At 39.8% G+C, this 17,106-nt stretch overlaps 1 protein-coding gene across 2 annotated transcripts in view; it reads right to left on the reverse strand.

Moving 5' to 3' along the window:
• Positions 1-206: 206 nt before the first annotated feature.
• The window catches only part of MINPP1 (multiple inositol-polyphosphate phosphatase 1), a 40,732-nt gene continuing 23,832 nt past the window's right edge, over positions 207-17,106 (reverse strand). Inside the window, exon 5 of one of the 2 annotated variants that reach the window (XM_062214454.1) lies at positions 207-1,576. In XM_062214454.1, coding sequence (XP_062070438.1) covers positions 1,180-1,576 — 397 coding nt within the window. In that variant the 3' untranslated portion in view covers positions 207-1,179. The remainder of the gene's footprint in view (positions 1,577-17,106) is intronic. The other variant, XM_062214455.1, reaches the window with a different exon arrangement.

A 17,106-nucleotide genomic window follows, 5' to 3' on the forward strand; every position in this document is an offset into this window, starting at 1 on the left:
AATACAAAAATCCTAAAACTCTCTTTAAAATATATCTTTAAAATGACCATGAATTAAAATAAAATAAAATGGATTAGTAGTCAATTTATTTGAGGAAATTTTACTAGAAGAAAACTGCCATATAAAGCCTGATTGCATAGCTACTTGAAATGCCAACCCTTTATTGATTAAAATTCAAAAAGGACAGCAGAAAAAAACTGTGTTAGTAAAGTCACAAGAATTTTATTATAGCAAACAGTCTCATGGTATTTGACAGAACTCAGAACTATTTCTCTGAGATAGGTTCAAATCCGTGAAAATAAAGCCAGCCATAATGAAGTCTTTATTTAAAAAAAAAAAAAAAAAAAACAAACAACCAAAAGATACATTTCATAAAGCAAAATATAAAAACAGAAGCCAGTAACAACAGAAAAGATAGCTAAGCAATAGATTTAAGAAACTTTGATTCCATCCATCTGACTTGTTGGTATCTCTTCTGTTTGTCCTTCCACTGCTATCTATGTAAAAGTGGTATGATAATTTAAGACAGCCTAAGACCTATTAGAAGCTTTAAGGAATTATTGAAAAAGCATTCAAATGTTTTACAAATACTACCAACAAACACATAATACTTTTTATCTTGCTCCAGTGTAAGTGTCTCTTTAAATCAGACTCTGCTCCGTAAGTTTCAAACTCTCATCTAGAAAGATGTTAGCTTTCTTCCCAAGTAATACTCGGTTTATCACAACATTTCTGATTAAGACAGACAATTAATACCAGAACTGTCCTACCTAAGGCAAAAAGAACTTTAGCATATTTGGTAGTCCCTAGACTCAGTTCAACCAAATGATGAGTCATTCAATTAATATTTTATTAATTGTTATTCAAGCATTTTTCAAGTATCATTTTGAAATTACATCCTATCTCAGTGTGAGGTTTCTTAAACAGGAAGAATTTCGCTTCTGTTAATATCTGCAGTGCCAGCTGCTTCATTAAATAGATATTTTTCTCTTTAAGAAGCTGCTCCAGTGAAGAATCATTTCTTATATATCATGTCCAGATCCAAAAAGTAACATTTTTCTGTGAAAAGAAATACTCAAGAAATGTAAAAACTTTCTGTAATCAAAGGATTGCCTACCTCTTAAAAGCATGTAATCACCCCTACAGTTTGGTGAAGAATCACCAGTTTTCTCTAGTGGCTTACAGCTCATCAGATGTACTGTTCACCTTTGGTAATTCACATTCTTCACTGTTCTGACAACCCTGAAGGATGTCCTTGTAGTAGTTCTTCAGATCCTCATACAAAGAAACGGTTTCCTGTGAGTGAGCCAAGGGTAACACCTTTTCATTCAGCAACATCTGCACTTGGAATTGTTCTTTAGGAGTCTTAGCGTTCTCACAATGGTAAAGCACAAATATCAGGTTTGAGGCATAAGGTACAATGTGACCACTCCGGAACTTCCGATGCATTTGTTCCTTATAATTATAAGCTGTCAGGGGCTCCTTGTCTTTGAAGTAGCCCATGAGAGAAAGCAGTGGTAGAAGGGTCTCTGCATGACCAAACTGGAGAATGACTGGAGAAGAAATTGGCTGAGACCTTCAAAGAAACAATTGAGAAAAAACAAAGAATATATATATTCAAAGCATGGGACATAACATCTCACTTAGAAGTCATATGCAACTTGCCCATTTTATTCTCTTTTGTTAAGTTCAAATAGTCTCACCTTTTTTTAAATCTTCTTATATGTAATGCAAGCAGACGGCTGTGCGGCTGAAAACTGAACTTTTTATATTGAAAGTTAAGTTTCAAAATCCAGGATCACCGTATAATGTTGCAAATTCATCTAAAATAGTGTGCATACAAATTATCCTTTATGTTTAAAGAGAGAGTCCTGCACATAAAAGAACTTGAAGCAGACATACATTTCAATACTAGCTGCCTTTCAGTGAATGAAGCTAAGCAAATTGGCCCTTTGTAAACAGACTACTTCATAGAGCCCGTCAGAGTAAATTTAAAGTGTTACTACTATGTTTAAGGAATAAGGACAAACAATATTCAGTAATTTTTTTGGTTAAGACCAAGTCTGAACAACGAATGGTAATCCATGTACTCCTGTTTACAAGACCTGATCTGCACAAAAACTTCAGCACAGAGCCAGAGAATGACAGAGACGCAGCATACCCATGTGAATACACCCTGTCTCTGTGGCTGAGAGCAGGAGCTTATTCTGTGCCAGAAACACGAACTGCTTTCAACACTATCAGTTCAGTTCTTTTTCTTCAAGCTTTTTTCTATGATTTTTTTTTCTGATAAAGGCTTCTTTTTATAAGAAGCAGTGAATGGCTGCTTAGTCTTTTTCCAACTTTTACAGAGAGAATATAACTCCTGTTCTTAAACAGAATTTGTAAACTTCGTTATTCAAACTCAGCCATCTGACTTCTTGCCAACCACTCCCCACATCAAGTTAAAAATTTAGTGCATCCGGATTTTCTAAGAGGACAGATACAGGAGTTGTAGACCTTCTGGGTTTCCCACAAAAAACAGTTGGATCAACTAGACTGAAAACCCAAAACCCATGGGAAACATTTACAAATAACAAGGTGGAAAAGTATTCCCTATTAGCCATCACTTAGTCTCACGAATTGTATATTATCAGTGGGTTTGTTGGAGAAAGCAGAGGGAAACCAGAGTATCTGAGCTATCTGAGGGCAGAAGAACCCCAAACAGCCAATAGGTATTAGCTGGAAAGGGCGTGGGGTGGGGGGTGGGGAGTGAGGTAGAGGGGTCAATCTGAGAGCAGCTGAAATCAGGAAGCTGTTAGCCTACTCTAGTATTGGTGAGTGCAAGGCAGGCCTATGGTTAGGCCAGGGACTTGGAGAAACCTGGTCCCGGTGAACATCACAAACACAGAGAATACACATAAACTAGTGGGAATGGAATCAAGACAAGCAGGAAGGGAACAGCAGAGACAAAGGAAACAGTAAGTTCAGATGAAAGTAGGCGAGAGAGAACATAACCAGGCAACCTCAGAAAACAACTCCCAGGGGCTGGTGTTGTGGTATAATGGGTTAAGTTTCCAACTGCAATGGTGGCATCCCATATGGGCACCACTCCACTTGCAGTCCAGCTCCCTACTACTGTGCCTGAGAAAGCAGCTGAAGATGGCCCAAGTGCTTGGGCCCCCCCCACTCATATGGGAGACCTGAATGCAGTTCCTGGCTTCAGCCTGACCCAGCCCTTGCTGTTGCAGCCATTTGGGAAGTGAACCAGTGGATGGAAGACTGACTCTCTCTCTCTCTCTCTCTCTCACACACACACACACACACACATTCTGCCTTTCAAATAAATATAATAAATCTTAAAAAAAAAAAAAAAAAGCAAGCAAGCAACGCCCCACATATCTGCATAGCACACACAGAGGGAAAAGGAGCTTGTGAGATTAGAAAAGCAATTTTACACAGGCCTTCTTGTAGGGGAAGAAGGGGTGGGGAATCTTTTTAGTCAAGGGTCATTTAGGTATTTATATCATTCACAGGCCATAAAAATGATCAACTTAAAAAATTAGTCTGCTATAGATTTATAAGGGGGGTAAGTGTCTGGCACATTGGTTAAGCTGCTGCTTGGGATTCCAGTATCCCATAGTGGAGTACCTGGTTTAAATCCTAGTTCTGCTTCCAATGCAGACTTCCTGCTAATGTGAACACTGGGAAACAGCAGTGATGGCTCAAGTATGTGGATCCCTACCATCCACATGGGAAACACTAACTTAGTTCTCAGTTGCTGGTTTTAGTCTAGTCCAGCCTGGTTGTTGTAGGCATTTGGGAGTGAACTAGCAGATGAAACACCTCAATCTCTCTCTGCTTTTCAAATAAAATAGAAATAAAATTAAATATCAATATGCAATACTTTAAATGTAAACATGGTTTCAAGTGACAAGTTCATTTGATTGAATGGTATATTTTCATATATTTTAAAACTCATCAGCTACCCTAAAGTACCAAAGATTCAAATTCAAAAGCATACCATAAATCAAGTTTCACAACTACAATTTACAGTGTTAAGATCTGCAAAATCATTTGGTCTGGCTCTGCCAAGGCAACTGCAGGAAGGATTCAAAATTCAGTAAATTAGTAGGCTAATTTTTAAGTTGATAATTTTGTATGGCCCATGACTGATGTTATAAATGTAAAAATGGCCGGCGCCGCGGCTCACTAGGCTAATCCTCCGCCTTGCGGCGCCGGCACACCGGGTTCTAGTCCCGGTCGGGGCACCGGTCCTGTCCCGGATGCCCCTCTTCCAGGCCAGCTCTCTGCTGTGGCCAGGGAGTGCAGTGGAGGACGGCCCAAGTGCTTGGGTCCTGCACCCTATGGGAGACCAGGAGAAGCACCTGGCTCCTGCCATCGGATCAGCGCGGTGCGCCGGCCGCAGCGCGCCAACCGCGGCGGCCATTGGAGGGTGAACCAACGGCCAAGGAAGACCTTTCTCTCTGTCTCTCTCTCTCACTGTCCACTCTGCCTGTCAAAAAAATAAATAAATAAATAAATAAATGTAAAAATGGCCCTTGGCAGAAAAAAGGTGCCTCACTCCCGATTTACACCAAAAGAAAAATCTTCATGCCTTCTTGTGTAAGACAATACTTGCATATTTGGACTACAACAAATATTTAGGAATTTAGCACTCCAAAGTTTACTTTTTTTTTTTTTTTTGACAGGCAGAGTTAGACAGTGAGAGACAGACAGAGAGAAAGGTCTTCCTTCCGTTGGTTCACCCCCCAATGGCCGCTAGGGCAGGCGTGCTGCGCCGATCAGAAGCCAGGAGCCAGGTGCTTCCCCTGGTCTCCCATGCGGGTGCAGGGCCCAAGGACCTGGGCCATCCTCCACTGCCTTCCCGGGCCATAGCAGAGAGCTGGACTGGAAGAGGAGCAACCAGGACACCCGGCGCCCCAACCGGGACTAGAACCCGGGGTGCCGGTGCCACAGGCAGAGGATTAGCCTAGTGAGCCGCAGCGCCAGCCCCAAAGTTTACTTTCAAACCACTGCTGATTTTAAATCATTTAGAATCAAATCAGTTTTTATCTGAGTGGAGAAACATGGTATTTCGACATACTAGTTGAAGAGGACTATACTCTCATGTTAAATCCTACAGAATAAGAAAATGGATTATTTCTTAAATAAGGCAAGATTCTTCTCCAAGAATGTAAAAAAAAAGCAAAGACCCATTCCTCAGGTTTTTAAATCCAAAATGAATACACAGCAAGAAAAAAAACTGAATAAAAATACTGCCCTACAAAAACTCAGCATCAATGATATAAGGGGATGAACGAAGAGAAAAACAATCTTGCTTCAGGAACATACTTCATGACTAACTGCTTCCTAAAATTAGAGACATCATGTCTCTGTGAGGTTATCTAGACCAGCTTCTCCCTCTCAGTGTCTAAAGCACTCATTGCCTTATATTCCCCACCATGAATTCAACCTGGTTGGTAATAAAAACTGTGTATACACACTGTAACATAAGATGCACTGAATTAATATTATGATGCTGTTTTTTTTTGCTTTATGACAATATCATTACTAGTCAAGTATATCATAAAGCAACACAAAAGTATATATACCATATATCTATATACAAATTTATTCCTAAATTCACGTACACAAACCTTTAATGGATATAGAACAAAAAATGTTTAATTGGTTTGGTTTATGACTTTTTAAAAAAATGTCAACAATGAAGGTTTACAAACATGGGTTAAATTTTATTTCAAAAAATAATTCATAAAATAAAGGATGCTTTATTTTTATGATTAGAATAGAAATTGGTTCCCCAAAGCCTTATGTTAATGTTTATTGGATTAATGCTAAATGGTTGATGGACTGATTACAGGTAGAAGGCTTTATCTAGCTATACCATCTAGGAGATGAGTGGGGGGGGGGGCGGTGTGGGTCCACTTGAGGCATGCTCTCAGAAGGCAGGACTAGAGGCAGGGTTGGTTAAATAAGCAGAGCCTGTTTCTGGTTCACCACGTGATCACCCCTCTGCCATTCTTCAGCCTTACTAGATGCTTAAACCTAGGAGGCTGCCTGAGCACGACTGTGAACCTCCTGAAATGAGCCTTATTCCTTCCTAAGTAGCTTCTCTTGGGTATTCTGGGTAAAGTAACAAACAGCTGACTAACAGATACTTTATAAAATATCCTGTCAACATGAACATTAAATGGAAATCCTAATGGGGACAAAAATTATTTTTTAATATTTTTATATTATAATTTTTATAATAAAACTTTTTTATTTCACCATTTGAAAACAAAACAGAACTTACTAAATGTCTAGGTTGAGGTTTTAGGGTTAAGAAGCAGAATTTAACACACTCTTAAAGAAGTCACAACTTAAAGAATGTTAAGTTTTTTTTTTTTTGCTTTACCTCAAAAGTATTTCCACTAAATAACTTGGAATTAATTTTTTTCCCACACTGAAACAGTACTTCATTTTGTAACTTTTGACCCATTATCACTCCCAGGTTATGTTTTTATCAGCTGTCAAGTGTTCAAGGTGAAGATAAATTTTAGTTAGATGGGACTGCACCTGGAAAATAAATTCTTAAAATTCCATATACACGCTTCAAAACTGCTGAGTCCCAAGTCCATCTATGACCTCCAGGGCTGACAGTATCGTGGTGCAGCATACTAAAGCTGCACTATCTGAATAGCTTATTAATTCTGCATACATCAGGTCAAGCAATGTGTCAACCTGTATCACACTGTGCACTCTAACTGAACATGACAAAATATTCATTTTTTTGAACTTATCATTTGATGTCAAACAATGAAGCAATTCCCAACAGTATATTCAAAAAACAGCTTTGCATTTACAAAAGAATGCTTCCCATACTGATTAATCCAGGCAGCTAAACCAATCAATTACTAGCAGAGCTATTAGTTGATCATTCATTGACAACTTGCATAATTTATTCAGTGCTATATTAAACAGTGTATTGGAAGATAGATTAATAGCTCCAAACCTCCTAACAATTTAACTGAAAATTACAAAATGTTTTAGACCCTATTTTGGAACACGAAAGGTGTTTGACTTCCAATTACTAACTTGGGATTTAAATAATTGAAGGTTAAAACATTTTTCTTCACTATTTTGTTTTTCCTACTCTGAATTCAATTTCTTAATCCTTAATGGTTTGAGTGAAAACTAGAATAAAGACAACAAAGCAATTTTTATTATCCCCAAGAAAACAGCCTTCTTCCTCAAGCCTCCCAAGAAACTATAAGAACTAACTCATGGGACCGGTGCTATGGCATGGCGGGTAAAGACACCACCTGCAGTACCGGCATCCCATATGGGAGTCAGTTCGAGCCCCGGCTTCTCCACTTTCAATCCAGCTCTCTGCTGTGGCCTGGGAAAGCAGGGGAAGATGGCCCAAGTCCTTGGGCCCCTGCACCCGCATGGGAGACCCGAAGAAGCTCCTGGCTTCAGATCGGAGTAGTTCTGGCTGTTGTGGCCATCTGGGGAGTGAACCAGCAGATGAAGACCTCTCTCTCTCTCTGTTTTTCCTCTCTCTCTCTGTGTAACTCTGACTTTTGAATAAACAAACAAATCTTTAAAAAAAAAAAAACTAACTCATAATTTTGAGGTATAAAATTCAAGAACTTAGTTAAAAATTTTCTGCCATTTAAAACTAAACAAGAATACGTCCAAGGTTCACGGAAACTATGCATGGTTTCAGAAATTTTTGGCACCAAAATAAAATTTTTAAATTATTTTTTATTTGTAAGACAAGGAGACAGAGACAGAGCTTCTATCCAGTGATTCACTCCTCAAATGTCTTCAACAGCTAGAGCTGGACCAGGTTTAAAACAGGTGTTGGGAACTCAATCCAGGTCTCCCATGTGGTTGGCAGGGACCCAATGACTTGAGCCATCACCAGCTGCCTCCCTGAGTACCCATTAGCAGGAAGCTGGAGTCAGTAGCAGAGTCAAGATTCAAACCTAGGCCTGGCATTCTCATATGGGATGTGGGCATCCCAAGAGACAATGCTAACTGTTGCACCAAATGCCTGCCCCAAACTTAACTTCTAATTCATTTTTCCCACAAGCTTTTTTGAAGAGCCCTTTTAAATCAGGGGTCCATTTACAATAAGAATGTAACAATGTTTTTATTTATTTATTTATTTATTTATTTTTGACAGGCAGAGTGGACAGTGAGAGAGAGAGAGAGACAGAGAGAAAGGTCTTCCTTTGCTGTTGGTTCACCCTCTAATGGCCGCCGCAGTAGCGCGCTGCGGCCGGCGCACCGCGCTGTTCCGATGGCAGGAGCCAGGTGCTTCTCCTGGTCTCCCATGGGGTGCAGAGCCCAAACACTTGGGCCATCCTCCACTGCACTCCCTAGCCACAGCAGAGAGCTGGCCTGGAAGAGGGGCGACCGGGACAGGATCGGTGCCCCGACCGGGACTAGAACCCGGTGTGCCGGCGCCGCAAGGCGGAGGATTAGCCTGTTGAGCCACGGCGCCGGCCACAATGTTTTTATTATAAGCAAGAATGACTTAGCAGTACACTGACTCCTACTATACATTATTTGAATCTCAACTAGCAAAATATCAAACTCTGGTATATTAAAAATTAACTACTTCCATGGAAATATTGGTGACCAAAAGAAGAATATGTTCCCTTTAAAGGGTTAATATAATCCCTCTTAAACAGCTGCACATGCTTATACCTATTTGTCCTTTTATAAGACTTAACTCAAATTTCTGTTTTCTTTGGCAAAGTTAAGTAGCATTAGTGTCAAATGGAAAAACATATCGTATTTCTATTTTAAATTATATGTGAACACCTAAAATTGGGACTTGGATTATTCTACTACTGGAAGCTGAAAGAGTTGTGGGGTTTGAGTGTGTATGCACACTTACAACAGGGCTTTCTGTTTTTTTTTTTTTTTATTAGCTCTAAACATCTCAAAGCAAACATACAAGGGTATTTAATTATTATCCAATTTTCATAACAAGTATTTGCCAAGTTTTTACAAAGTAAATCAGTAATTTCTGCAAGAAAGTGGCTTGCTTTCATTTCTAGGAACACATCTACTCTTTGCTTTGTGCCATAACTCACAGTAAATCTTTTCTCTTTTTTTAAGATTTTTGTATTTATTTGAAAGGCAGAATTAGAGAGAGGTAGAGGCGGGGGGGGGGGGAGGGAGGGAAGGAGGGAAGGAGAGAGGGAGGAAGTTTTCTATCCACTGGTTCAGTCCCTAAATGGTCGCAATGGTACGAGCTGCGCTGATCCAAAGCCAGGAGCCTCCTCCGGGTCTCCCATGCACTTGTGGGTGCCCAAGGACTTGGGCCATCATCTACTGCTTTCCTAGGCCACTGTAGAGAGCTGGATAGGAAGTGGAGCAGCCATGACTCAAACTGGCGCCCATATGAGATGCCGGCATCGCAGGAGGCAGCTTTACCCACTAAGCCACAGCGCCAGCCCCCACAGTAAATCTGCCACAGAATTTGATCTGGTTCTAAGCCATTTCTTAGGAACTGATACACGTCATTTGGTAAGGCCTACTCACTATATGAAAGAGTCACATCCCGTTTCTCTTTAAAAACACTGAAACCCCAAGCATGGCATAAATACTTCTCTGGATTTCATTCCTAATATTCTTCAAAGCCGACACTGTCTATAATTAGGCATAAAATACTGGTGGCAGCAAATCGGTATGAGCATGTGTGTGAATGAGGGAGTAAGGGAGAAAATGTTTATGGTTTGGGGGTGCATGTGTGTGGGGGAGACAGAAAGATTATAATGAAAGTAGGTAAGAGGACAAAAAGGGGAGGAATGTGAGACAAATTACTTTTTATTTATATGACTCTATACATATAATTTTGTCATAAAATTGCTGGGAATACAAAGATTAATATATTCCACTCTATCAACAGTCCCATGTAGCCTTCTTTTACGCTGCCATTCAATGAACACAGTTGAGTTCAAGGTGCCATGACCACACGGACCAAGCTTTTTTCTTAACAAAACAATGCAAACTTTTTTTTTTTCTTTAAGGTCTTCCTTCCATTGGTTCACTCCCCAAATGGCCACCACGACCGGCACTGTGCCAATCCAAAGCCAGGAGCCAGGTGCCTCTTCCTCTTCTCCCATGCAGGTGCAGGGGTCCAAGCACCTGGGCCATCCTCCACTGCCCTCCCAGGCCACAGCAGAGAGCTGGACTGGAAGAGAGGCAACCAGGACTAGAACCCGGCACCCATATGGGATGCTGGCACAGCAGGCAGATGATTAACCAAGTGGGTCATGGCGCCGTCCCACAATGCAAACTTTTAACAGGAATATGTATATGATTTTTTAAGGAGGGCCTGGCAATGCAATCAGTGATCAAGCATATTCAATATCCACTGCATCGGTGGTTTTTAACTTTTGAGTGGCACACAACCATTTGAGATTTTGACTAAAGGAGTTAAGAAGAGAAACACACACACCCATAAAAACCTGAAAATAACTTTAGAAGTTCAGACTCTCTACAAATAAAAATCTCTGTGCTATATGTTAGAATCTGTCATCCTGAGACATAATGCACCTCTAATTCCATCCCACTTTGGTTTTATCTCCTGAATCACATGTATTCCAGAAAAGTAACCATTTTTATTCTAATAAATTCTGTATTTAAAATGTCTAGGCCGGCACCGTGGCTCAACAGGCTAATCCTCTGCCTGCGGCGCCGGCACACAAGGTTCTAGTCCTGGTCGGGGCGCTGGATTCTGTCCCGGTTGCCCCTCTTCCAGGCCAGCTCTCTGCTGTGGCCCGGGAGTGAGGTGGAGAATGGCCCAAGTGCTTGGGCCCTGCACCCCATGGGAGACCAGGAGAAGCACCTGGCTCCTGCCTTTGGATCAACACAGTTCGCCGGCCGCAGCGCACCAGCCGCGGTGGCCATTGGAGGGTGAACCAATGGCAAAGGAAGACCTTTCTCTCTGTCTCTCTCTCTAACTCTGCCTGTCCAAAAAAAAAAAAAAAAAAAAAAGTCTAATGTATTAAATTTATATACTTAACAGCAAATAAAGAATTCATAGGTCCTATAATTTGTTTTCAACTTTCCTATTTTCATGAATCTTTGTTTCTGCTGGTGTTTTCCGTATCTGATCCAACAACAGACTTCCATTAGTCACGTCTCTCAATTTAACTTACACCTAACCACTTGTAATGACTTCTTACTTTGGGACTCTTAGTAGAATAGATTGCCAATAAACAGGGAACACAAAAGCACAGTATGGGACATCTTTAACTCTGATCTCTCACTCTGATTTAAAAACACAAAAGCATTAAACTCGGGACAAAACCACTTTAAAAGATGTATATTTTATGTTTAAAAAAACTTGGAAAGTGTAAACAATACAAACACAAGAAAGCAAAATGAATAATCTATAAGAATATACAGAAACAGAATTTTAGGGCTGGGATCTGGTCAATCCCCCTTATTTTAGAAATAGGAGAACCAGGGGCCAATGCTGAGGTGCAGTGGTTAAGCCACTGCCTATAGTGCTGGTTTGAGTCCCAGTTGCTCTGAATGTGATCCAGCTACCTGCTAATGTGCCAGGGAGGGCAGTGGAACATGGCCCAAGTACCTGGGCTACTGATACCCATGTGCAGATATTGATGGAGTTACGAGTTCCTGGCTTCAGCCCGGCTCAGCCCCAACCACTGTGGCCATCTGGGGAGTGAACCAGTGGATGGAAGAGCTCTGTCTCTCCTTCCATTATCTGCCTTTTAAATAAATAAAAATAAATCTTAAAAAAAAAAGTAAGAGGTACAACATGGTTGAACTACCTAATGTTACCCAGGAAGATTAGAACGTAATTCTTCAAATTCTGTCCCTCTTTTACAAAAATCTCCAAGTAAAAACAATATTTACTTTGAAGTCTGAAATTACATCGTTAAACCAGAGTTGATTATAATGGGTATGTTCAAAGCAGGTAAAACACACAAAGAAAATACTTAAAAATCATTCTAAAAGCTTACCCAGAAAACCAATAATTGCATGTTTTCCTCAAATGTACTCAGATCTTTCTAAGCTCTTAATTCATGTTTCACACTCAACTGATATTACTTAGAGTGTGTTTTTAAACATGATCCAGGCATATCAGATACAGCTTCAAATAACACATAATTTCCAGATTATATAAGTGCACAAATAAGCAACATGAACCACCAGATATGAGCTGTTTTGGGAAGAAAATTACCAATAAAAAAAGTTTTTTAAGTTTTCTTATACCTCTGATTGCAATATCAACTCCAGTGAGCATATGAAGAAATATCAATTCAACAGCTTAACAGCAATGTAGAACTGAAAGGACTCCAGCATAAAGTTTTTTCTTAAGCAAAAATACACACATGCAAAACCAGCTTTTGCTTCCAGTCAAGATGGAATAAAGGGATCAGACTTACCATTCTGCTTTAAACTACTACTTTTAGACACTCAATAGAGTAAGAGAGAAGGAGAGCAAATGAGGTGCCCCAGCTTACTGCCTACAGTTTGCAGACACAAGAAGGTGTAACCTAAACAGCATGGCAACCATGAGATGGCAGTGGGAATTTAGACAAGAATATAGTACCAGCGAAGAGAGCTATAGGACAGAAAGCTCAGAAGTTCAGTAGGGGCTTCCCTCAAGTTTTCAGTTGATAGTGCTCAGCACAAGCCCATAATAAAATCACAAATCTAGAGAAACATATTTGGAAAAAAAACAAGTGAAAAATTCTCAAAGCTAATACGGGGGCAGGAATAGTATATGTTCACTCAGTCAGACTGGGAAAACCTCAAAATGCATAGGATGCCATACAGATACTCAGGAGGAAATTCCTCAATGGCAGTACAAAATCAGCCCATCAAAATGTATTATCAAAAATAAAAGTGCAAACCACTGACTATGAAAAATACGTGTAAAGCACCAATCTAACAAGCAACTTATATATCTAGTATATAATAAAAATAAATAAAAATAAATATATACTTATATATTTATATATATTTATATAATATATAATAAAAATAAATAAAAATAATGAATAACATATACAACTCCAGTTAAAAATGGGCAAATGATTTGAACACACTTAACCACAGTGGATAATATGTATGGTAAATAAACACATGTGAAGACGCTATCATTAGTTTTGCAAACTAAAGCCAAAATCAGGTACTACTAAGCACTGATTAGAATGACTAAAATTTTAAAGACCTACCATAGTAACAGTTGGCCAGAATATGAAACAACTGAAACTCTCAAACACTGCTGATAGGTAAAGTTCAGAAGTTTTATAAAAAGTTAAAAATACACCTACAAGGGCAAGTATTAGACTAATGGTTAAGATACCAGTTAAAATGCCACACTGAAGGGCTTGGGTGCAATTCTCCACTCCAGCTCCTGACTTCAGCATCCTGTTAATGCAGACCTTGGAAGGCAGCAGTGATGGCTATAAGTAATTGGGTTCCTGCTACTTGTGTAGAAGACCTGCTCTGAGTGCTTGGCTTCAGCCCAGCCTACCTGTGGCCACTGCAGGCATCTGGGGAGTAAACAAGCAGACAGAAACTTTCCCAATCTGGTTTTCTCTCTGTCCCTCTCTTTCTGCCTCCAAAATAAAAAAGAAACAAAACAAAAACTCATAAAACCTACATATAACTCAATCATTCTATCCTTAGGCTTTATCCAAGAGAAATGGAAACACATATCCATGCAAAGACCTAGAACATTTAAGCTGCTTTATTTGTAATAGCCCCAAAGCAGAAACAACCCAAATATCTATCAAAACAATTTGTGTTCTATCTACACATAGATATCACTCAGTCTTAAAAAGGAATGTGCTATGCATATATCCAACAACATGGATGAATCCTATAATCATTATGCTGGGTGAAAGAGGCCAAACAAAAAATGTATATACTATAATGGTTCCCAGACATAAAATGCTAAAAAGTATAGAGTAATCTATAGTGCCAGAAAGCAAATCAGCAGTTGCCCAGAATGGGAAATGGATTAGAAAAATTAAAAATTAAAAACGGAAACAAAGAAATGTTTGGAGAGGATAGAGGTTTTATTTTGATTGTGGTGACCATTTCATGAGTGTATACATATGTTAAAAACACATCAAACTGCCCACTGTAAATACATACAGCTCACTTTTAAAGTATTATATCAATTATACCTCAAAATAACAGTAAAAAGAATTACATCAAAACAAATACTAAGGACTGATCTGATTTGTTGAGATTAGTCAAAAAATCTTTGGCTATTTTTCCCATAAAACCTTTGACGAACAGTTTCACTATTTTTTCCCATAAAACCCTTAATGAACCTTTTCACTATTTTTCCCATAAAACCCTTAACAAACCCTGTAGTTCAAGTGAACCCTCCCTTATCACTTCTGTATTTACCTGTTTAGTGCTATTATATAAGTCCTCCGCAATGGACATAAGTTTTTTGAGATAATTTAAATACATCCATCTACTTCTACAACCTCTACTGTCTATACCTACATAATAATCTGAACATAGTGGATACTCAAAAATAACTTGAGAAAAAGCTCTGTATTTAAATAGATATGCCCAATTTAAAAAAATTAATAGATATTATTTGCCAGTATTCTAATTAAGGAGAGAGATGTCTACATACTAATCTCACAACCCACAAAACCTATGTTTAAGCCAACACAAACATTAAGAGAGAAATAATAAAAGTTTTAAGCCAGCATCTAGAAGACAGGCCAAGCACACTCTGATGGGTAAGGCACAGGTAAAACCGTACCTAGCACGACTTATTTACAAATGTTGCTCAATTCAAACCATCAAATTAATTTACTTAGCATCCCCCAAACACTCCCATTTTCAGTCCCACACAAGTCTTGCTCCATACTCTTCCTTGCAGAATATCCTAATCATTCTTCTCCAATCAAATTCTACCTGTGTGACTGTCTTGATGGTGCTAGCAGTTAATGAAAAAATGAAACTATGGATCAACAATAATTAATAAAAATCATGGGATGTGTGTGCATGTCAGGTGAAATAAGATTTGTCTCCTGGTTCTGCTCTTGGGACCAATGAAGAATAGGCATACTCCCCAAATATGTCAAAAATAGATATGGAAATAAATGTGAAAGTGATTCTAAAAAAGTTGGACACAATTCAGTAATAGATAAGTAAAAATATGTATGAAGGGAAAATAACTGTAGAAATAATGAATAATTAATATAACAATACAGTAAACTTAAACAACCTTTGGCTATCCACAATAATATGCATTTAACAAGCAAATACCATACTGTGTGAAAGAAGTTAAAACAACACATACAGTAGGGTTCCATTAATATAAAGGCAGAATTGAATGATATTCTTTCTTAATATACTGAAAGTTGTACCAAGAGGTGTACTAGGTGTTCCATTTCTTGACCTAGTTAATATATATGTAATTGTTCACTTTATAAATGTTCCTTTAAAAAAATTATTCAAGAGACAGAGAAAGACAAGACAGAGAGAGTTCCAACTTGTTGGTTGACTCCCCAAATGCCTCCAAAAGCCCAAGCAGGCTCAAGCCGAAGCTAGGAGCCAAGAACTCACATCGGTGGCAGCAACTTGAACCATCACCTGCTGTGTCCCAGGGTATGCATATGCCAGAAGTAGAAATCAGCAGTACAGCTGGAGGGCTGGCGCTGTGGCCCAGCGGGTTAACGCCCTGGCCTGAAGCGCAAGCACCCCGTATGGGCGCCAGTTCTAGTCCCAGCTGCCCCTCTTCTGATCCAGCTCTCTGTTATGGCCTGGGATAGCAGTGGAAGATGGCCCAAGTCCTTGGGCCCCTGCACCTGCGTGGGAGACCCGGAGGAAGCTCCTGGCTCCTGGCTTAGGATCGGCTCAGCTCCGACCATTGCGGCCAATTGGGAAGTAAACCAGCGGATGGAAGACCTCTCTCTCTGTCTCTACCTCTCTCTGTAACTCTGTCTTTTAAATAAATAAAATAAATCTTTTTTTTAAAAAAAAAGCAGTACAGCTGAAACTTGAACCCAGGCACTCCAATTTAGGATGTGGATCTTCCAAATGGAGATTTTACAACTATGCCAAATACCCACCTTAATTATTCTTAAAACTGTACATATATTTTATAAAGATTTTTCTTAATAATTTACATAAAAGGAACAGATTTCATGTGTTTATGTATTTCATATACACAGTTTTAAGAACATAGTGATACTTCCCACTCTCACTTACATCTTGATCATTTTGAAATGTACTAAGTAAAATTTTCCAAAAATTTTTGAACTAAATTAATGAGCTAAATTAGTAACCTATAACATATTTTAAAAGTCACTATTTGGCCAGTGCCACAGCTCACTAGGCTAATCCTCCACCTGCGGCACCGGCACCCGAGGTTCTAGTCCAGGTTGGGGCGCCAGATTCTGTCCTGGTTGCTCCTCTTCCAGTCCAGCTCTCTGCTGTGGCCTGGGAGTGCAGTGGAGGATAGCCCAGGTCCTTGGGCCCTGCACCCACATGGGAGACCAGGAGGAAGCACCTGGCTCCTGGCTTTGGATCGGCACAACGCTCCGGCCGTAGCAGCCACTTGGGAGGTGAACCAACAGAAAAAAGGAAGACCTTTCTCTCTGTCTCTCTCTCTGTCTAAACTCTGCCTGTCCAAAAAAAAAAAAAAAAAAAAAAAGTCACTTGCAGCACCAGCATCCCATGTGGGTACCAGTTTGGCTGCTCCTCTTCTGTTCCAGCTTTCTGCTATGGCCTGGGAAAGCAATGGAGGATGGCCCAAGTTCTTGGGTCCCTGCACCCAGAAAAAGCTTCTGGCTCCTAGCTTCAGATTGGCTCAGTTCCCACCATTGCGGCCATTTGGGGAGTGAACCAGTGGATGGAAGAACTCTCTTTGTCTCTACCTCTCTGTGACTTTTTATTTTTTATTTTTTATTTTTTTGGACAGACAGAGTTAGACAGTGAGAGAGAGAGACAGAGAGAAAGGTCTTTTTTTTCCGTTGGTTCATCCCCCAAATGGCCGCTACGGCTGGCGCACTGCACTGATCTGAAGCCAGGAGCCAGGTGCTTCTTCCTGGTCTCCCCTGTGGGTGCAGGGCCCAAGCACTT

This window comes from Lepus europaeus, chromosome 17, assembly GCF_033115175.1.
Source record: "Lepus europaeus isolate LE1 chromosome 17, mLepTim1.pri, whole genome shotgun sequence".
NCBI classification, from domain to species: Eukaryota; Metazoa; Chordata; class Mammalia; order Lagomorpha; family Leporidae; genus Lepus; species Lepus europaeus.